The sequence below is a fragment of the Scyliorhinus canicula genome, chromosome 1 (genome assembly GCF_902713615.1).
Source record: "Scyliorhinus canicula chromosome 1, sScyCan1.1, whole genome shotgun sequence".
NCBI lineage: Eukaryota > Metazoa > Chordata > Chondrichthyes > Carcharhiniformes > Scyliorhinidae > Scyliorhinus > Scyliorhinus canicula.
The window spans coordinates 240016176-240039943 of NC_052146.1; the positions used below are offsets into that span (position 1 = coordinate 240016176).

Genomic DNA, 23768 nt, shown 5'->3' on the forward strand with positions numbered 1-23768 from the left:
TAACTGTAGTTTGCAATCTCACTATTTCCAAATATTTGGCAAAAATCAGCGTATCAATTTAGTGTTTTAAAACCCTGAAGAAGAGGCAGAATAATAGAATCCACAGTGCAGGAGGTCATTCGGCCCATCGAGTCTGCACTAGCCCTTGGAAAGAGCACCCTACTTAAGCCCACACCTCCACCCTATCCCCGTAACCCCACCTAACCTTTATGGACACTAAGGGAAATTTAGCATGGCCAATCCACCGAACCTGTATATCTTTGGACTGTGGGAGGAAACCGGAGCTCCTGGAGGAAAGCCACGTAGACATGGGGAGAACGTGCAGACTCCGCACAGACAGAGACCCAAGCCGAGAATCGAACCTGGTATCTTGGCGCTGTGAAGCAACAGTGCTAACCACTGTGCTACCGTGCCGCCCAAACATTGCTCAGAAACCATGTACACAAGTTTGAGTGCAATTTGGACATTTTCTGGTTTGACTTAGAATAATCACCTAGAATATTCAACATAAGTGTCCTAGAGTACAAAAGGAAAACATTGCTAATGATGGAAATCTGAAATGAAAGTAGCAAATGCTGGAAATACTCAGCAGGTCAGGCAGTAGCTGAAGAGACAGAAACAGAGTTAATGTTTCAGATCGATAACCATAAATCAAAACTTGAAAAAGTGAGGGATTTTACACTTTCTAAGCAAGCTGGATGGGGGACAAGGTGAGACGTGGGAGGATTGATCTGTTATAGGGTGGAAAGCCGAGTGATTAAATAATAAAAAAAGATGATGGTGCAAAGCAAATGGGGCTGGTAATGGTGCATAAAAAGGGGGGAAAATGGTCAAAAGGAGTTATAAAAGCCAACAGTGGAATGATTACCACCACCGGCTCTTTAAACAAAAATAAAAAGGTAACTTACCGAACTCAACATTGAGTACAACAATTTCAAATCGTAACCTTCACTCCTGTTTTTTTCCCCTGACAGCTGTTGTTATTTACAGCCCTCGGGTCTATCATTTGCTTCTTAAAGAAAAAGTTGCACTTACATAGCACCTTTCATAACTTAAGTATGTAGGAAGCACTTTAAAACAAAATATCATCACCATTATACTGGTCACTGTTCTAATGCACTTGTCCCAACCACTCCCCTTTGCCAGGCTCCATCATCCTTTTTTTATCATTTAAATACTCCTGCCTTCCACTTGATTACATACCTTTCCTGTTGTTCTTTCCTTCCCTTGCTTAAAGACTGTTAAACTCCAACCTTTTTCAATTCTGATGAAAGACCATCGACCTGAAACCTTAACTTGGTTTCTCTTTCCAAAGATGCTGCTGAATATTTCCAGCATTTTCCGTTTTTAGTTAAGTGTTCTACGGATTCTGTTGGGATGTGCTACAGAGCCATTTACAATAGTCACAGTTGAAATGTTTCGATTGTCAGATGTTGTACATCCAAGGTCAACCTCTGGGACCAATTCTGCAATCCAACATTTATCTATTGTACATGTAATACATGGATTTCTGCTTGTCTGCTGTTTTCAGCAATAAGACAGGCAGGCAGCATCCATATAAATATTATATTATGGGATAATCATATAATCCGCCAAGTTGAAATTTGACTTTTCCACTTAGAATTTATGACAATACTTAAAATGATGATACCTAAATATTCAGGGTATTCAGTGCAAACTATTCTTGGGTTTAATTAATTTAGAGTACCCAATTCATTTTTTCCAATTAAGGGGCAATTTGACATGGCCAATCCACCTACCCTACACATCTTTGGGTTGTGGGGGTGAAACCCACGCAAACACCGGGAGAATGTGCAAACTCCACACCGACAGTGACCCAGAGCCGGGATCGAACCTGGGACCTCGGCGCCATGAGGCAGCAATGCTAACCGCTGCACTACTGTGCTGCCCTGGGGTTGAATTTATAACCAGGCTAGTCGGCAAGTACACCTCCAGTGTAAGTAAGCATGACTTTCTTAAGCACCATGGTTGAATAATGAGCGAATACATTTTATACACAGAATACATGGATACATAGGTACTTTTAAAAATATTACATTAAGGTAATCAGCATTGCTTTCAATATCTTCCACTATGTTTTGGTGGACACTGTCAAGAATAATTGTCATACAGCAAGAATAAATTAAATAAGAGGAAAAAGGGGTTAAGATAAAGGAAGTCTCTGATCCAGTCCTGTTTTATTGCAACAATACTTTATATACCGTTACTTTTTCCATTTCTCTCTAAAAGCTCCTTGACCATTTTCTCCAATGAAAAGAGGTGTTCATCTGTATCTTCTGGAACAAGCTTTCGTAAGGAGTCAGCAAGTTCAAATAAGTACTCTGTGTTCCTTCCACTTTCCCCAACAGCATTTAAAATCTGCAGAGCCATGTCTTCCAAGGGTGCTGGGCCCAAGTAATTGGGATTATCACATGTTCCTATGTATTGCATCACAGGGAAAGGATCTATTGAAGTATCCTTAGGATAAAATGTAACAGTAATGGTCCTGTAACCATCTTTTTCGCGGAAGTCAAGATATTCCTTCACCTCTTCTTCCTTTCCATCTGGAAGCTTATACACCACACCCCATACAAGGCCCTGAATGTAAACATATGATATGGTCATGTATTTGTCCAAAATATCTTTTCCAATAATGAATTGCAATGAGTTACTGCAGAAAGTAAGTTTAATGAGATATACATACTTCACAAACATGGAATGGCTACTTGCATGAAGAAGTTTGTGGTTGCACTATGGATTGTTGAGGCAATTAACTATATATGCTTACAACAGTAAATATTATGTTTTGGATGGGTGCAATTTGCACTCTTCCACCCTAGATTGTCAGATCCTAAAGATGTAACAGCGGACAATTTTAAAAGGCTCTCTCTATACATTCACATCTTAATTTTTATTGCTAATATTCTAAAATATACTGTCTCTGATACAATGCTGCAATTGAAAAAGTTGTTAACCCATCTGATGGTAGAAATTGTTTATATCTTGAACCGCTCCATATAAATGACTATAATGCCACACAATGTACAATAATAATAATCTTTATTATTGTGACAAGGAGGCTTACATTAACACAGCACAGAAGTTACTGTGAAAATTCCCTTGTCGCCATACAGGTACACTGAGGGAGAATTCAGAATGTCCAATTCACTTAACAAGCACGTCTTTCGAGACTTGTAGGAGGAAACCAGAGCACGCGGAGGAAACCCACGCAGACCCGGGGAGAATGTGCAGACTCTGTACAGACAGTGACACAAGCTGGGAATCGAACCTGGGATCCTGGTGGTGTGAAGCAACATTTCTAACCACTATGTTACCGTGCCACCCAAACGATGAATAGTCATGAAACTTCAGTTTCCCATATTAAGAATTCCATCCCATTCTTACCTGACCCAATCCTAATCCAGACAGAGATAATTGCTCAACATGCCCTCTGGGGAAGTCTTTGTATGCAATATGCATGACTCTCAACCTCTTGGTTGTGATCAGAAACTCAACAAGGAACAAAATGCTTCAGAATGCTTAAAACCTAAAGTATTTACACTAATCCAACAAATCATTTTGTGGAAGCTCTCAGGTTCCACATTTATGTCGATAACGTCCAACAATATCTCACTACCACCTCACTTGATCTCTGCCCGACATATTGTCAACAAACTTAGCAGTCAGGACTGGATGCGCCATAATTAAGTCCAATTAAACATTGGCAAGACCAAAATTTTTACCCTCCACCGAAAACTATGTTGCCTAGCCAATTCCAAAGTCAGCAAGATTAAAAAATTAAAAATTTAAGAAAGTTGAGATAAAGAAGTGAGAAGATATAGTCTTTAGTCTAACATCTAGGAAGATTATTGGAATCTATAATTAAGGTCAGAATGCCTGAGCACTTGGAGAAATTTGAGCTGATTAGACAGCAAAAATGGATTTGTAAAGGGTAAATGTCACCACAGTCCCAGAGGATCATAGGCTTCTCTCCCCCTTGGGAGCAGACAGGTCGTGATTTAACTTGAGGGTCACCACACCTCAGACGAGAGACAAGGTTGAGAAGGGTAGATCATGTCAACAAACTTAATGGAATTGTTTGAGAAAGGAACTAAAATACTAGATAATAATGTCTATTGATATAGTTAATATTGACCTTCAGAAGACATTTAATAAGGTTCCACATAAGAGACTGTTAATTAAATTTAAAGCTTGTGGAATTGAATGCTAATTATTGATTAGTTAGGAGGTAGAGGGTGGAGAGTATTAATTTTATAACAAATTTAGAGTACCCAATTATTTTTTTTCCAATTAAGGGGAAATTTAGTGTGGCCAACCCACCTAACCCACACATCTTTGGGTTGTGGGGGTGAACCCACGCAGGCATGGGGAGAATGTGCAAACACCACACAGACAGTGACCGAGGGCCGGGATCGAACCCGGGTCCTCAGTGCCGTAGGCAGTAATGCTAACCACTGCGACACCATGTATATGGGTGGAGGGTATTAATAATTGAAGGAAGTTCCTCAATGATCTGTGCTGGAGCCTCAACTAAAACAAAGAACAAAGAAAAGTTGGTCAATATACTAGGTAACATGGTTTTATGTTCCAATCTACAAGGAGATATTTATAGATTAAATAAATGGATAAAACTGTGGCAGGTGAATTTCAATGTAGGCTATCGTGAGATAATTCAATTTAGACCAAAACAAAAATAGATCGGAGTATTATATAAATGCTGAAAAGCTAGAAATAGTGGACGCTCAAAGAGATTTCAAATTTCCTTGTTTTCAAATCACTCCATAGCGTTGCTCCTTTCCATCACTGCAATCTTCCCCAGCCTTGCAATTCTCCAAATTGGTGTACTCATTTAATTCTTGTCTTTTACACAGCACTGACTTCAAAATTGCCGACCCATTGATGGCCAGGTCTTCAGTTGTCTGGGACCTAATTCCAGCAGTTCCTCCCTTAACCTCATTTTTTCTCTCTTAGATACTCCCTAAAATCTATCTATTTGATCAAGTTTTTGGTCACAATAGCTCATCCAGCTTTGCTTGATAATGCTCCAGTTAAGTGCTGAACAATGTTCTCGGGATGCTTTCTGGGAATCTTTTTTAAAAAGAAAGGCAGTCTTTAAAGGCACAGTGAGCAATGCAAAATAAACTAATATGCTTTGCAGGAACTATTGTTGCCATTCAATACCACTACATTCCTACTGAGAAAGACAGAATCAAAGCAAAACTGAAGATTAAGGTGAAGTAAAAGGACAGACTGTCGAGACTGACAATAAACACCTGGTGAGCAAAATATACGATGAAATGACAATTCTGCAAAAAATCTATCAATGACTTGCGTATATAATAATACAGCATCCTTAACATAGAAAATGACCTAAAGATCTTCAGAGAGGAAAATTGGATGGCAGCTAAAAGAGAGAGAAATCAGGAGGGGTAAGCGGAGGTTTAGTTAAAGAGGTGACTTTTAAGGAGGCTAATAGGGAAAGAAGAGCAACAAAAAGACTATGAGCATTATGGAGCGAATTTCATGGTAAGACAGGCAACTAAAGGCACAGCTGCTCTTTGCTCTTCAGTATTTTTAATAAGGATCCCCCAGTTTGCATAAGATACTAAGAACTGTGCAAATGTCAGGATTGTAGGTGGCAGGTGACTGCTTCAGGTCAATCTTGATGCATTGGGTTTTTGATTGGAAAATGATGTTTAACTTGTAAAGTGCAGTGTTATGCATGAGGGCAGGATGAATACGAAAAAAATGTATACCCTTTGGAGAAAAACATTAAATTAGGGAGAAAGAAAGAGATCTGGGTGTTCCAGTGAATAGATCTCTAAAGACTCGCGTGCATGCAATGAAGCAATAGTCAGAGTGGGGTGTATTTAAAAGACATTAATTACAAAACAAAGTATATAATTTTGTCCTTATACAACATTCTAACTGAGGCCAGACCAACATAAAGTTGGAAGGGTGAACCACTTGATTAATGCCTAGCTTGAACATCTTAGTGTGGGCGTAGGTGGGCAATACTGAAGTAGATAAATGAGCTGCAAGGGCATGGGTCAAATTTAAGCCTTTTTCGGAGACATTTTGCTTATCAGCCAGCATTAGACTTATATCCTATGTACTAAACAAGCGTGCATTATGGGCAGCATGGTAGCACAGTGGTTAGCACAGTTGCTTCACGGCTCCAGGGTCCCAGGTTCAATTCCCAGCTTGGGTCACTGTCTGTGTGAAGTCTGCACGTTCGCCCTGTGTCTGTGTGTATTTCCTCCGGTTTCCTCCCACAGTCCAAATACGTGCTGGTTAGGTGGATTGGCCATGCCCTTAATGTCGAAAAAGATGGCGTGGCGTTACTGGGATAGGGTAAGGTGTGGGTTTGGGTGGGGTGCTCTTTCCAGGGGTTGGTGTAGACTCAATGGGCCGAATGGCCGCCTTCTACACTGTAAATTCTTTGATTCTGAAGTTTGATGTAGTTTCCCTGCCTTCCGAATCTAGATGCTGATAAATAGAGGCACTGAATGTGTTTTACTGCAAAGTTTGTGTTATTTGAGAGTTTAGATTTTAGTAATATACAATTCTATAATTTACTATTTTGCACATGCTTGATGATGATTTGTGATCTTCCTGGGCCCTTTTGGCTTGCACAAAGGGGTTCTCGCCCTTTCTGGGCGAGAAACTGATTAGTATGCATGTTCTTATGATTAGTGAGTTTAATGTCAGATCTTCTGACAATCTGGATTGCTTGATCAGTTAATAAATATACAATGGCTTGTTGTTGTTCCTACGCAGAAACTTAAATATTTCAAATACTTTTATGAATGCATTGAAAATCTTATAAACTGAACGACTGGTTTACAATTATACATTATTTTTTTACCTCAGGATCTTCAACAAGTGTGACAACTCTTCCAGGCTACAAGGATGGAATAAAAATACATAAAGTCTTAAGAGGTGTATAATCACACAATTTAATTATACTATGATTAAGGACAAGCCAAAGTTGGTCTCATTTTAATAGATTTCATTAAAAAAAAACCTTGCATTACAACAAAATGAAACCACTCTACAGACTACTTACCTGTACTCTCCCAGAGCATAAAAGTTTTTTTGCAGGCAATACAAGTTGCTTTACAGCTGAATCACACTATAATTTTAAATTTTATTTGGCTTTACACATTTGAATGTACTGAATCTTAACCCATGTGTTGTTATGAACATTAAATACCCTAAATTAAATGTATTTTAAATGTTCTCTAAATTTATTCCATTTGTTCAGGAGTAATAACCATTACAATAATTATACTGGTAAATTACATGCATTTTACCTTAATGGAGATAAACTGCAAGAAAAGCACTAATATAAATCTTAAAATTTGCTTTATTCACAAAACATAACCTCAATTTGAAAAAGAAACATGGATTATTCAGAACAATAATCTATTGCTTAAGGTCTGGTATCAATAAGCTACTGGGTGGCAAGTTCAAATCTCACCATGATAGGTTGTGAAACTGAATTCAAATAAAAGGCTATATGGACTTTTGTAAACCAAAACGCAACCGGTTCACTTGATTTACTACTCCTATCTGATTCAGCTCAAATGGGAATTCAGTTCCACAGTCAGCGAGGGGTAAATACTCCTGGTGCCAGAGTCAACCACATCCCAAAATCTGCAAATATCTGAATGCCTTAATCTGATATTTCTGGATATACGGTAGATATATTTACAATAAAAAACCTGTAATAAACATGCTGTTTTCAATTATCAATAAACACCAAGCTGTATTTGCCACATACAGAAAATGTTTCTTAATTTACTACATCTTTGAAACCCAACTACCATCCTGGGGGTTATCATCGAGTAGAACCTGTGCCAGCCATAAACATACTGCGGAAACAGAGCAGGTCAGAGGCTGGGAATTCTGCAGCGGTTAACTCACCTCTGTCTCCCCAAATTCTGACCACCATCTACAAGGCACAAGAAAAGAATACTCGCCATATGCCTGGATGAGAGCAGTTCCCACAACAATCAAGAAGTTCAACATCAATCAGGACAAAGCAGTCCATTTGATTGGCACCTCATCCACCACCTTAAACATTCACTCCCTCCATCACCAGTACACAATTGTAGCAGTATGTACCATCCACAGGATGCACTGTGGCTACTCACCAAGCTTCCTTCAACAGCACCTTCCAAACCCGCAACCTTTATCACCTAGAAGGAAAAGGGCACATAGGAAAAATACTACCTGCATGTTCCTCTCCAAACAACACATGATCCTGACTTGGAGCTGTACCGCCTGCTGTTCCTTCACTGTTGCTTGATCAAAATCCCTTCCTAATAGTGTAATGATATGTATATTGACTGGGATGTAAAGAGTTAACAAGTTCGTGATAATGCTTCTTACCACTAGAAGGAACCACAGATCAGTCATATAAATATCATGTGACTAGAGGATTCTGGGATAGAAGATGATTTGATCATCAGGAGTTGAGTGTTAGGAGAGAGCTGGAAGAGTGTCAGGCATAGAGAGCAGTTGTATACTTGAGAGTTCTGCAAGTTAGAAATAGCATAGTTTTATATAATAACCTTCAACTTTAGGAATGTGAACAAATCTTAGTTAGTAGTGTAATAAATTTATGGTTTTGTTCATTATCAAAGCTTTGTGTTCTTTATTCAACACTACGCATCCGAGCCAACCAGGTAAAGCAGAATAGAGAAGACAACAAATAGCACTGTGGGTGGACCTGCACCAGATGGAGTGCAGCAGTTCAAATAGGCATTTCACCATCACCTACTAAAGGGCAACAAATGTTAGCCTTGGCACTGATGCCCTCAAGCTGTGAAAAAGAAACTCCAGAGGAACGTAAAACAAAGGTCTGTATTTGCATTTGAAAAAAACAGAAATGCCAAGTATGAATGGTAGAACCTTCAAGAGTATTGAAAATCAGAGAGATCTAGGTGTACAGGTCCACAGGTCACTGAAAGGGGCAACACAGGTGGAGAAGGTAATTAAGAAGGCATACGGCATGCTTTCCTTCATTGGCCGGGGCATGGAGTACAAGAATTGGCAAGTCATTTTGCAGCTGTATAGAACCTTAGTTAGGCCACACTTAGAGTATTGTGTTCAATTCTGGTCGCCACACTACCAGAAGGATGTGGAGGCTTTAGAGAGGGTGCAGAAGAGATTTACCAGGATGTTGCCTGGTATGGAGGGCAGTAGCTAGGAGGAGCGGTTGAATAATCTCGATTTGTTCTCACCGGAACGACGGAGGTTGAGGGGCGACCTGATAGAGGTCTACAAAATTATAAGGGGTGTAGACAGAGTCAATAGTCAGAGGCTTTTCCCCAGGGTAGAGGGGTCAATTACTAGGGGGCATAGGTTTAAGGTGCGAGGTGCAAGGTTTAGAGGAGATGTACGAGGCAAGTTTTTTTTACACAGAGGCTGGTGGGTGGGTGGAACTCGCTGCCGGAGGAAGTGGTGGAAGCAGGGACGATAGTGACATTTAAAGGGCATCTGGACAAATACATGAATAGGATGGGAATAGAGGGATACGGACCCAGAAAGTGTAGATTTAGTTTAGACGGGCAGCATGGTCGGCACGGGCTTGGAGGGCCAAAGGGCCTGTTCCTGTGCTGTACTTTTCTTTGTTCTTTGTACAATTCTCCGATTGAGTGAAGAATTATCAACTCGAGCAGTCATTCTCATCTCTGGAATCCAAGTCATGTCCAAGCTTGGACCAAGGCAGTTGGTCCTGGCAGAATCAAAACAACATCAGCAATCGGGTTATTGGTGGGTGCTGCTTGCCAGAACTAACTGATGATGATTGATATTTGGTTATTGGGCAGTATTTGACTGGATTTAATTTGTCCTGCTTTGTGGCAATGCAAGGTGTGAAACAGTAGACCACAGACCCAATGGCATATTGAGATCAGAACAACCAATCTAAAGGCTGGGTGAATGAATATATTATATATCCTTAATAAACAAGCATGATTGACAATTCTTTGAAAACATCATAAGAGCAGCACGGTAGCACAGTAGATAGCACTTAGAACATAGAACATAGAACAGTACAGCACAGAACAGGCCCTTCGGCCCTCGATGTTGTGCCGAGCAATGATCACCCTACCTAAACCCACGTAACCCGTATACCCGTAACCCAACAATCCCCCCATTAACCTTACACTACGGGCAATTTAGCATGGCCAATCCACCTAACCCGCACATCTTTGGACTGTGGGAGGAAACCGGAGCACCCGGAGGAAACCCACGCACACATGGGGAGGACGTGCAGACTCCACACAGACAGTGACCCAGCCGGGAATCGAACCTGGGACTCTGGAGCTGTGAAGCATTGATGCTAACCACCATGCTACCGTGAGGCCCCCCCATGCTACCGTGAGGCCCCCCACTGTTGCCTCACAGCTCCAGGGTTCCAGGTCGATTCCCGCTTGGGTCACTGTCTGTGTGGAGTCTGCACGTTCTCCCTGTGTCTGTGTGGGTTTCCTCCCACAAGTCCCGAAAGACGTGCTAGGTTAATCCCAGAGCTGAAGGGGTTGGATTATGAGGAGAGGTTGAGTAGACTGGGACTGTACTCATTGGAATTTAGAAGGATGAGGGGGGATCTTATAGAAACATTTAAAATTATGAAGGGAATAGATAGGATAGATGCGGGCAGGTTGTTTCCACTGGCGGGTGACAGCAGAACTAGGGGGCATAGCCTCAAAATAAGGGGAAGTAGATTTAGAACTGAGTTTAGGAGGAACTTCTTCACCCAAAGGGTTGTGAATCTATGGAATTCCTTGCCCAGTGAAGCAGTTGAGGCTCCTTCATTACATGTTTTTAAGGTAAAGATAGGTAGTTTTTTGAAGAATAAAGGGATTAAGGGTTATGGTGTTCGGGCCGGAAAGTGGAGCTGAGTCCACAAAAGATCAGCCATGATCTCATTGAATGGCGGAGCAGGCTCGAGGGGCCAGATGGCCTACTCCTGCTCCTAGTTCTTATGTTCTTATGTTCTTATTAGGTAATTTGGACATTCTGAATTCTCCCTCTGTGTATCCAAACAGGCGCCGGAATGTGATGACTCGGGGTTTTTCACAGTAACTTCATTGCATTGTTAATGCAAGCCTACTTGTGACAGTAAAGATTCTTATTAATAAAAAATTTAAACTACAATGGCAAACGTCAATAATTTGCTCCTAATTAAAAGCTAAATTAAAAAGCCCACGGTATAACACGTGATTAAACAATTGGTTTAAATTAAAATACTTTGAGAGACATAATTCTAACTTGGGAAGTTTTGAAAGGCATCATGCAGGGTTCAATGCTTGGGACATGCTTTCCTCATCTACACATGGCCTGAGTATTGAAATCTGCTCAAACTGAAGTGACAGCACGAAAATAGGGAAAACAGTAGAGGTCGAAGATACTGATCAATTGCAGAATTTAAATTAACAATGAAATTGCGAAGGAAAATGGCAAAATTAAACTTAACAGTGCTAAATATTACATAAGAACCAAGGAATAGGCCACTCAGCTCCTCAAGCCTACTTTACCATTCAATATCATGACTGATCTGCAGTAGAGAATTCCAAAGATTAATGATTTAGAAAGAAGAAATTCCCCTCACATCCATGTTGAAGGGGAGACTCCTTATTCTGAAACTGTGTCGCCCTAGTTCTAGGTTCCCTGCGACAGGAATCATCCTTTCAGTATCTAACCAGTTTAGCCTCCTTAGAATCTTGCATGTTTCAACATGATGACCACTCAATTTTCTAAATTCCATTGGGTAATACGCCCAACCTGTCCCCATAAGACACTGTCTTCATCCGAGGAATCAACCTTGTGTACCTTGCCTGAACTGCCTCCAATGTATGTATATCTCTCCTTAAACAAGTAGACTAATACTATAAACCGTACTCTGGGTGCGCTGCAAGGGACTTTCTGTTGATTCTCTTATTTCCCATTTGTTTTAATTTTCCGTTAACTTTTTTGATCCATGGATATTTAAAAAAAATAAATTTAGAGCACCCAATTCATTTTTTCCAAATATGGGGTAATTTAGCGTGGCCAATCCACCTTCCCTGCACATCTTTTAGGGTTGTGGGGGCGAACCCCACGCAAACACTGGGGGAGAATGTGCAAACTCCATATGGACAGTGACCCAGAGCTGGGATTGAACCTGGGACCTCGGCGCCGTGAGGCAGCAGTGCTACTCACTGCGCCACCGTGCTGCCCTTGATCCATGGATGCTTCACGGACATATACTATTAAGTCAAGCCGAGCAAGTGAAGAACTCAAAAGTTACAATATAGTATACTGTGCTAGCTTTCAAACAGCAGAATTCAGACTTTTTGGCACCCGAGAGATCGGAGGAACTCGGGTCATTTGGTTGGCTGGTGGCCAATGATTGGCCAAAGGACTGTATCCTGCCCGTTAGCAGACGGTGATTGGCTCCTACCCAAGTGGAATGGTTTTCAGAGAACCAAGGATGATTGGGTCCTGGATGCTCAGAACAGAAGCGGCGAGTCTCTCTCCTTTTCCAAAAAAGCTGCATAGCTGATGTATTTCTGAACCTACAGAGAACTTGGATTAATCTACAGTTAAAAACCATTACAGATTGAAAGCAGAAACCTCCAACTGAAAGCCTAGACTGAAGGAAGGTGGGCTAGAAGACAACCACCTGAAACAAAGACTCTTACCCTTTTACTTTCATCATTATTTTTACACCTCTCCTTTCCCCTGTGATTCTTTGCCTGCCGTGATGTAAAGAGGATTGGGTGAGTTAAAGAGGGGGCGGGGGTTAGGAATTAGATAATTGTTAACTAGTTGCATTTATTGCAATTTTAATTATAGTTACTGCTATTTTTTTTTTTTTATAAATGTTTTTATTCAGTTTTCATATTTTATATTGAACAAATTACAAATTGTTAGGAGAGAAAAAAAAAACAAACACGCAAAAATTAACATACATATTTACAGGTAAGCATCTTCGTAGTAGTAACTGCGCCCCCCCCCCCCCCCTCAACATGTTTATTTAGTTTGGTTTTGGGCCTTAGCTAGCCATCAAACCCCCGTAACGAACCTGTAGCCCCCCCCCCCCCCCTCCCGCTACCTTCCCCCGACTATTCTTCTTCTTGTACATTGGCCACAAATAGGTCCCGGAACAGTTGCATGAATGGCTCCCACGTTCTGTGGAAGCCGTCGTCCGACCCTCGGATGGCAAATTTGATTTTCTCCATTTGGAGAGATTCCGAGAGGTCGGACAGCCAGTCCGCAGCTCTGGGCGGTGCTGCTGACCGCCAGCCAAACAGGATTCTACGGCGGGCGATCAGGGAGGCAAAGGCAAGGGCGTCCGCCCTCCTCCCCAGGAATAGATCTGGCTGTTCTGAAACCCCGAAGACCGCCACTATCGGGCATGGCTCCACCCTCACGCCCACCACTTTGGACATAACCTCGAAGAAGGCTGTCCAGTACTCCACGAGTCTGGGGCAAGACCAGAACATGTGGCCGTGGTTGGCCAGGCCTCTTTGGCACCGTTCACATCTGTCTTCCACCTCCGGGAAGAACCTACTCATACGGGTTAGTTACTGCTATTAATAAAATTAATTGTGTTTATATTTACAAACCTGGTGACTTTAGATATTGGGCAGCCAAGGGCCGAAGACCTTGGTTGTTTATCTCAGAATAATTTGTTCATTTCAATTGTGTTGCCACTCCAGGTCTAGTGGGGCTGGAATTGACTGTGCACTGGCCCAATGGGTCGTAACAGAGCTCTCATCGATGCCCTATACAATGGTAGCAAGACTTCCCTTCTTTTATGTTTTGTCTTTCTTGCAATACAGGGCCAACATCTCAATTGCTTTCTCAATTACTTGCTGTACCGACATAACTGTTTGGGATTCATGCACTAGGATACCCAGATCTTGTTGCGCAGTATTCTGCCGCCTCTCCATTTAAATAATATTCTGCTTTTTTGTTTTTCCTTCCAAAGTCGGCAGCCTCACATTGTTCCACGTTATTCTCCATTTGCCAAATGTTAGCCCACTCAACCTTTGTAAACCCGTTGCAGACGTTTATGTTCAAATTGGTGTCGGGAACCTGACACCCGGATGAATTCTGGGGCCTAACCCCGCACTTAAGCATGATACGGTTTTTCAATCTAAGTGGCCAAATTGGGCAGGAGGTGAGCTCAGTGCCTAAGTTGTAGAGCCAAGCACCTCCAGGACATGGGAGCTACCTGAAGAGCACCGGCAGCAAAGGCACATGGCAACCCTTTTAGGGTCTACTTCTGCAAAGGTGTATAAAGCAGGCAACTCCTTACAGGGCGAGCAGCATCAACAAATGAAAGAGGCCTTGTAGGAAAAATTAAGGTCCTGCACTCGCACTGACACAATGTTAATTAAAAGCAGTTCAAACAAAAGGACGAACGTTACTTAGCCCTGCAATGAATGTGACAATTGTTCAGGTTCACTGAAATAGAGTTTACGAATTCCATTTTGTACCAAACAGGCCCTTTAACAAGCTCCTTAAGGAACTTAAAAGGGACCTTAAATGGAGCTCGTAGATGTCTTGTTCCCTCCTCTGCCAGCCCTTTGAACAAACTGACCAGAGGCATTGGGATCCCAAGATAATCTCAAGGATTGTCATTTTGAAATTGCACCCGCACCAGCTCCTGACCCTGGAGCTCTGAAAATCTAGCCCTTTTGTGCACTCCTCACAACTTGCTTTCCTATTTATCTTTGTATTGTCAGCAAATCTAACAACAATACACGCTCTAAACAAAGTTTTAAAAAAAAATGTTTTTATTCCAAATTTTCATGTTTTACAATGACAAACCCACCGAACACATTAAACCCCCCCACCCACCCATACCTACCCCCCCCCCCCCACCCCTCCCTCAATGGTCAACGGTAACCAGCTCATCAAAATGCAGAATGAAACCCCAACCATTGTAGAACCCAGCACTCGCCCCCATGCGAGCAAATGTCACCTTCTCCAGGGCGAAGAACTCCAGCAGGTCTCCCCACCACGTCGAGGCACATGGTGAAGGCCAAGACATCTGCCCCTGCACCCCTCAGCAACTCGACACCCCGAATATGGCTACAAGGGGACCAGGCTCCACATCCACATGCAGAAGCCCCGAAATGGTACTGAAAACCATCCTCCAAAACCTTTCCTGCTTCGGGCAGGACCAAAACATAATGATATGGTTTGCAGGCCCCTCCCACATCGCTCACAGACATCCTCCATCCCCTCCAACAGCCGGCTCATCCTAGACATTGTCAGGTGCACTCTGTACACCATCTTTAACTGTTTCAGCCCCAGCCTTGCACTCAAAGTCGAGGCATTCACCCTCCGCAGCACCTCGCACCATATTCCCTCCTCCAGCGCCGCCCCCACTTAGCCTTAACCCCCTCCATGGACACCTTATCTTCCCCCAAAATCCTCTAGTAAATCGCCGAGACGACCCCCCTCTCCCACCGATAGCGCCGCGTTCGGCAATGAGGAGGCAGGCATATTCGACCCCTTCTCCGCCCATCCCCAGAACCTTGCATCCATCTTCCCCGGCTCAAATCTGTAATTTCCCCTGATCGGCATCCCCCCCCGACCCCACTCCCAACCTAAAATGCCGTTGAAACTGCCTCCAAATCTCTAAACCAAGTCATTAATAGAGATTGTAAATAGTTGAGGTCTCATCACTAATCCCTATGATTTACTACATTAATTACATTTTGCCAACCTGAAAATGACCTATTTATCTCGACTTTGTTTCCTGTTGTTAGCCAATTTTCTATCCAGCACCATGATCTCTTAGCTTGTGTGGTAACCTTTTATGGTGCACCTTATTGAATGCTATTTGGAAATCCAAACAGCCCAGTTCTACTGGTCTCCCTTTATCCACCCTGCTTGTTACATTCTCAAAACCCAGAATAACTTTGTCAAACTCAATTTCCCTTTCGTAAAACAATGCTGACTCTGCTCAATAGTATAATGAATTTATAAACGCATTGTTACTACTTCTTTAATGGATTCCAGGATTTTTTCAATGATAGTTGAGAGGCTAACTGGCCTAAAGTTCCCCGTCTCTCTCCTTTCTTGAACAGAGGCATATCGTTTTTCAATCAGCTTGGGCCTTCCCAGAAGCTAGAGAATTTCGAAACATAACAAATGTATCCACCATGTCTGCAGTCACTTTTTTTTTTAAGACCCTAGGCTATAGGCCTCATTTATTAATTATCCCTAATTGCCCTGGTGAAGCTAGTGGTGAGCTGCCTTCTTGAATCGCTGTAGTCCACATGGTGTAGGTACACGTAAAGCACTGTTAGGAAAGGAGTTCTTGAATTTTGACTCAGCAACAGTGAAGAAATGGCAGTAACCCAGTCAGGATGGTGAGTGGCATGGATGGGAAGGTGCAGGTGGTGGCATTCTTGTGCATCCGCTGCCCTTGTCCTGCTAGGTGGAGAGATGATTTCTCATTGCTGTACTGATCTGGTGTTTGATTAAGAATTATTCCACCTCCTTTTCCTTTCTTCTCACCCATCTGAAATGTCAAATACCCTTGATCACATCTGCAATTGCCAGATCAAACTTGTTTATTTGTATTTTTACCATGAATTCATCTATCTTGTTATGAGTGCTTTGTGTGGACGGCACGTTGGTGCAGTGGTTAGCACTGTTGCCTACGGCGCCGAGTCCGATCCCAGCCCCAGGTCACTATCCGTTTAGAGTTTGCACATTCTCTCCGTGTGTGTGTGGGTTTCACCCCCACAACCCAAAGATGTGCAAGGGCGGTGCATTGGCCACACTAAATTGCCCCTTAATTGGAAAAAAAAGTAACTGGGTACTCTAATGAATGCTTTGTTCATTTAGTTAAAGTGCGATAAATTCTGTGTTCACCATGTGACGCTATCTGTTGGTGCACTCTTACGTTTGTATGCTCTGTCCCTTCCTGCCACGGTCCAGTTACCATTATTGTATCACTATCCTGCACTACTGCCTTGTCTTTTCTTGTAAATGTTCTCAATCTCCCCTCACCATTAGTGTAAAGCCTTCTTCCCAGGACAATTCAAGAGAAACTCACCATAATTTTCCCACACTAATTTATGCATCACGCATTCAACTCTCTGATGCCTTCGATCCAAGGCCAATTTTCTCATTCCTCTTGTGCTTCTGCATTTTAATTTAGCCCTTAGATGTTCATACTCCCTCAACCTCTCTGTCGTTGGTTCCCACATGGATCATGACAACTGGATCCTTCCCATCCCAAGTTCCTTTCCAGTTCCATAGTAATAGATCAAAGTGAATGATACTGAAGAAAACCTAAAAAGGAGGTCCAAGGTTCACAGTATACACATGACTTTTGGTGTATAAACAATGTAAGCACCAATTTAAAAATGATTCTGGATATTTATAGTTAGAATACTAGAGTATAAGATACTGGAGAATATGTTGACACTTTACAATACAGAGGTCAGATCGTATTTGGGAAACATGTGTAAATATTCAAGCGATAACAAAGGGAAAAGATAGATGTGGTGAAAAGGAGTAAGTAACAGGATTATTTAGAGAAACTTAAACTGTTTAATCTAGAAACTGTTTAATCTAGAAAAAAAGAGACCTCTAGAAATACATAAAATATTAAATGGCGAGAAGATATTGGGTTGGATTCTCCACACCCCGACTCCGAAATCGGGGCTGGCGCCGGGACGGAGAATCCAATTCCCCGCACGGAATCAGGACTGGCGCCAGTTCCCCAATTCTGCGGCCCCGAAAAGCGGGCATAGGCATGGCACCTACCTGGGGCCATTGCTGGAGGCCCGCTCCGCCATTCTCCGCCTCCAACTGGCCTGGTCCCGACGGTGTGGACCGCTCATGGTCCTGCCGGTCGGGAAACTAGCGTGGCGGCTGCACTCAGTCCGCGGCCGCCCTGGTTGGGGGGGGGGGGGGGGGGCGATCGGAGGGCACGGGGGGCCTTATACGTGGCCAGGCAACATTTGGGCGGGTGGTCGGTCAGGGTCGGGTGCGCGGCCGATCAGGGGCTCTATTTTTAATGTCCAGCTCCGGTTTGGGCTGCAACAGAGCCTTGGCAGTAGGAATCATGGTGCTGGTATGCATGGAAAATAGTTGTTGTGCTGGCAAAGGCAGATCCTGCCGTGGTAGATTTTGCAGGCTGATGAGTACAGAAGAACAGTTTGTATGGTCATATTTCTCACATCGATCAAAATATTAGCATAGACTGGATTCCTGTGAATATAGTCTGGTCATTCCTCCAGACAATATTCTCATATCTGAATACAATCATCATCATGCTCCTGTGCTTGTTTTATTTCCTACAATCAATGTGGAGTGATTAAGGCTGTATATGCTTCCAACTCCTTGATGAAGTGTAATGCTCTTGTTTTGTTCCGTCTGCTTGGCATTCGAAAGCCAGTGTTTCAGATTAAGGTTAATGAGATATGTCCAAGGGCAGTATCAAATGACAGTAGCACACATGCGGATATCAGACGGAACGTCTGTGCTTTGGGCACAAAATCACAAGAGATGAGATTCCTCCTGAAATCAGGAAGCAATATTAAAATGATTTCTTGTGTGGCTTTTGTAGTGATATGCATGTGCACAGTAATGTATATAGTTATTGATACGACCTCCAACCAGCAGGTGGCGAAAGAGATCCACCATGTAACTCCAGATATCCGACAGCTGATAGTAAGCCGTACTAGAGGTCAGGCGTACTAGAAGTAGCTCCAGGAGAATTCACTGATACGGTATTTGGTCTTGAGTTTCCCTCGGCCTGTAAATTATTTTAGAAATGAATTCCTGAATGTACTGCTGTAACGCGCAGCAGCAATCTCACCAACTTTATAGGTTAGCTTCAATTTTAAGCATACCTGTCTGCTTATTGGAGAGCATTCTTGATTTTGAATGACAGTGAGATTCAAAGATTTCTCCATTTTCAACTTTAACATGAGTCGGCTTTTAAGTTTCAACGTAGTCCCACCACAACCCTGTAATTTGGTAGGTGGAAGTTGCAGTGTAATCTGCTTGAGCTACTTTACATTAATAAAACAAACACCAGTGTCTAATTTAAACTCTATGGGATGTTCATCCACTTTTGAGTTTCATACCCCAATACTTCTTTTCAGTTTCATTTACCTCTCCAAGGATGGTCGCTTCCTTCTTCTGTGGTTCTTCCATTTCTTGGACGTCACTCTGCTTTAATATTTTCTCCCTCTTTTTAAATAGTCAGTATTTTGGAGCGACAAATAGTTTTGAAAGGCGTATTCTTCCACAGTTGTGACATCTGCTCCTTCTGCTAGACATTCTTTTTGCTTGTGTTGGTTGTTCCCACCACATTGGAAACATTTCTAGATGGCAATTGGAGTGCTTTCTCCCATTTTAGTGAGTTTAGGCTTTGGTACACTTGCTTTCTTATGGTCTACAAACTGAATGATCTCACCTGCTCTTCTCTGCAGGACCTCACCTTCGCCACAACTAACTTGTTTTCTGAGTTCTGTTTATTGAGCAATTTGCTTTCTCCAGTGTTAAATCCCCTTTTTAAAAAAATTTAGATTACCCAATTATTTTTTCCAATTAAGGGGCAATTTAGCGTGGCCAATCCACCTACTCTGCACATTTTTGGGTTGTGGGGGCGAAACCCACGCAGGCACGGGGAGAATGTGCAAACTCCACACGGACAGTGACCCAGAGCCGGGATCGAACCTGGGACCTCAGCGCCGTGAGGCGGTTGTGCTAACCACTAGGCCACCGTGCTGCCCCTTAAATCCCCTTTTGATTGTCAGAGATCTGATACTGCTTCTTTTGGGACCTCTACTACGATTCTGTCAAATCAATTCATTCCTCAAGCTTCCGTAATCAAAGTTCCCTGCCAACCGGCTAAGATCTTTGATGATAAATCCGTGCCTGGTCTTTGCCTTCTCTTACTAAATTAGGTCCTTTCCTTAATTTAGATTTCTGTTGAAATATGCATCAAATACTTGCAGGACTTCTTCATGAGAAGTTGAACTCTCATCAACTCTCTGTCTTGCTGTCACGTTGTCAGCAAGAGATCCAAACTGCATAAAAGTAGTGTGCTGACCTCAGAAGCATATTTCGTGGACCTATTTCTCCAGTTGTTGGCCTGTCGTGAGCCTTCATCGTTCCGAAATAGTTCTAAGAGTGATAGTATGGATTATATGCTTCTCCTGAGCCCTGGAATAGTTTCTGCTTCACTGGTGTTGCTGGTCTGTGCTCTCTGCGGTGAGGATTGCGGGTCTGTGCTGGGTCTTTTACTCCACCAGGGCCATCAGGTTTCATCATGTGTTTGGGATCTAAACGAGTTTCTTTGTGGTTTGTCTATCCTCCCAAAGTAAATTGCTGGAGGCTGTAGTTTGTTAAAGTTAATACTCAATTTACAGCTACTATTTACATATTGGGCGCTCTGCACAAGGTTGAAACTTCTCCTCCTGCCAGCTCTCTGTTAGTTAACTATGTAATGCTACATCAGCAACATGTGTTACTCACTCCCTTACCGAGCAATGTTGAGGATATTGCATCATCCTTATTTCCGCCCAGCTGAAATCAGCCAACTCAACATACACAAATACAGCACCAAGACTTTAAAAAGACAAACTTACTTATCTTGTTATTTCCTCCTTTGATCTCAAACATCAAGGAAAGTGTTTGGTGATAACAGTTTAGTATTGATGCAGCTAAAATGCATCTTTAGTTGCTCATGATTTCAAACCAACTGCATGGATTTTTCTTTTCACCCTCCCAACTTTTTGTCAGCCATCAAAGACAGGGCTGTGTTGAAATAAACAATGAATCTGAACAATATGGGGGACTGAGTCACCATTGAGCAAATATTTTGCTTTCAATGGTGAACTTTCAACACATACACCAACATGCAAAGTGTTTACATTAAAGGTAATAAGGGATCTCAAAATGCATCTCAAAAGATCCAAGTATACATTAGATTCCTTATCTGAAATGCTTGGGATCAAATGTGCATCGAATTTTGGAATTTTTCAGATTTTGGAAATGATGTGCATCTGCATTGGGAACTGTGCATGTGCACCGTGTTGGGAACCATGCACGTGTGGCGCATTGGGAGCTGTACATCACCCAGGAACCTTCCCAGAACCTTATGGGATTTGCCACTCATGATAAGACCATAAGATATAGGAGCAGAATTAGGCCCATCGTGAATGCTCTGCCATTCAATCATGACTGATATTTCTCTCATCCCCATTCTCCTGCCTTCTCCCCATAACCCCTGATCCCCTTATTGATCAAAAACCTATCTATCTCTGTCTTAAAGACACTCAGTGATTTTGCCTGCACAGTCTTCTGTGGCAAAGAGTTCCACAGATTCACCACCCTCTGGCTGAAGAAATTTCTCCTTGTCTCTGTTTTAAAGGATCGTCCCTTTAGTCTGAATCTTTTTTTATAAATGTTTTTTTATTGAGTTTTCATATTTTATGTATGACAAATTACAAGTTATTAGAGAGAGAGAAAAAAAAAGGAAAACACAAAACTTTAACAGGAATATTTACAGGTAAGCATCTTCATAACAATAATTGTGGCCGCCCCCTTTAGCCAGCATACATATTTTACATTCCCCAATATGGCCGAGGCACATGTTTATAGGCATTTATTTATAGTTTGGTTTTGGGCCTTGGCTTGCCATCAAACCCCCATACCGAGCCCGTAGCCCCCCCCCCCCCCCCCCCCCAGCTACCTTCCTTAGTCTGAATCTTAAGAGAATTTTGAACAAGGACTCCCAAGTTCCTTTGTGCTTCTGATTTCCTAAGCATTTCCCCATTTGGAAAATAGTCTATGCCTCCATTCCTCCTTCCAAAGTGCATAACCTCACACTTTTCCACATTGCTTCTATCTGCCATTTCTTTGTCCACTCACCTAGCCTGTCCATGTCCTTCTGCAACTCCCCTGCTTCCTCAATACTACCTGTCCCTGTACATATTTTTGCATCATCTGCAAACTTAGCAAAAGTGCCATCAGTTCCTTCTTCCAGATCGTTAATGTATATGATGGATCGTTAATGTATATGATGAAAAGTTGTGGTCCCAGCACCGACCCCTGAGGCAGACCACTAGTCACTGGCTGCCATCCTAAAAAAGACTCCTTTATCCCCACTCTCTGCCTTCTGTAAGTCAGCCAATCCTCTATCCATGCCAGAATCTTACCTTAACACCATGGGCTCTTAACTTATTTAACAGTCTCCTATGCGGCACCTTGTCAAAGGCCTTCTGGAAATCTAAATAAATCATGCCCACTGGCTCTCCTTTGTCTAACCTCTTTGTACCTCCTCAAAGTACTCTAACAAATTTGTCAGACATGACCCCCCCCCCCGTTGACAAAGCATTGCTGACTCAGTCCTATTTTATCATGCACTTCCAAGTACTCCACAATCTCATCTTGACCAAAGTCAGGCGAACTGGCCTATAATTTAATGTCTTCTGCCTCCCTCCCTTCTTAAACAGCGATGTTACATTAGCCACTTTCCAGTCCTCTCAGACCCTCCCTGCCTCCAGTGATTCCTGAAAGATCACCACCAATGCCTCCACAATTTCCTCAGCTATCCTTTTTTAGAACCCTGTGGTGATTTATCCACCTTCAGACCTTTCAGTTTCCCCAGAACCTTCTCCTTAGTGATGGCCACTACACCCACATCAGCGCTCAGACAAAAAGTAAGGGTGTAGGAATTTTTCAATTTTCAGATATGGGCTGCTCAACCTGTGCATGGTTCCAGGACTACATTACCACCCAGTCGACAACTGGTTTTCAAACCTCATCTTTCAACAATGGAAGGTGGTGGGGGAAAGGAGATACAATGGGCTATGCATCAGCTGCAACACCTTAATCCCTGCCTCATCGAATGTAAATAGTTATGTATTGTTAACCTGTTTAATTTTTATGTTACAAAATGAACCAAGACATTTACAACGGTGATCAGGGAAAGTGTTAACGGGAGAGGTGTGTTTTCTTCAGACATGGGTTTTGCAACAGCCGCAAAAAAACAAGAACCACAGGCTGACACAACATAGGACAAATCCGTACACAGTACGTACTGTGTATGTTCCTCGGCCGCTGAAAAGTACTTTTCACTGTACTTCGATACGTGACAATAAATCAACATCAAATCCTTTCTGCACTGCTCCAAATGTATACTGACCGTGTGGCGAAGGGAAGGGCATCCTAGGGGAGAGAGAACCGGCTCCCAAAGATGAAGGAGCGGTCGGTGGAGGGAAACCTGCTGTCACTTCATCATGATTTAAACAGCCGCCACAACTGTGGACGGCGATTGCCACCGAAAGTCAGCCAGTGCCGGGCCGCCTACCTGACTCACCTTGCCCGGGACACCCCGGTGGTCGGTGCTGCCCTGCCAGAAGCGACGGATGTAGCCCCGAATGTAACCCACTAACTTCTCCTGGTAAGGGAAATCCACTTTCCAAATCAGCGATCCGTAACCGAATATCCACATTACTGCCCCGCGCCCCCAAACCAAGATAACCGGCTGCCGTGCCCTTATTAACCGTAAACCCTCTCGGGGGACGATCCCAGTCACCCGAGCAACCAACCCGGGAGCTGACTCCCCCCTCAACGGCGGGCCCACCCACGGCGCAAGCGCACCGGCTGCAGGGCGTGAAAGGCCTGATGGGAAATGGAGTTTCAGCTTGTCACGTGATACCGCCTTCCACTGGCGCCGCGCGGACTTCAATTCCCAGCAG

The 23768-nt window shown here is 42.9% G+C and overlaps 1 protein-coding gene across 2 annotated transcripts; it reads right to left on the reverse strand.

Moving 5' to 3' along the window:
- Positions 1-1231: 1231 nt before the first annotated feature.
- Positions 1232-23660, reverse strand: chac2 (ChaC, cation transport regulator homolog 2 (E. coli)). Of its 2 annotated transcripts, XM_038810139.1 has the most exons (4): positions 23387-23660; positions 8181-8225; positions 6890-6925; positions 1232-2598 (listed from the first exon to the last, which is right to left on the reverse strand). In XM_038810139.1, exons 1-4 carry the CDS (start codon positions 23519-23521, stop codon positions 2215-2217), a joined length of 600 nt encoding a protein of 199 aa, XP_038666067.1. In that variant the 5' UTR covers positions 23522-23660; the 3' UTR covers positions 1232-2214. The 2 variants fall into 2 exon arrangements, with proteins under 2 accessions (XP_038666067.1, XP_038666077.1); XM_038810149.1 differs by lacking the exon at positions 8181-8225.
- Between the last annotated feature and the right edge of the window lie 108 nt (positions 23661-23768).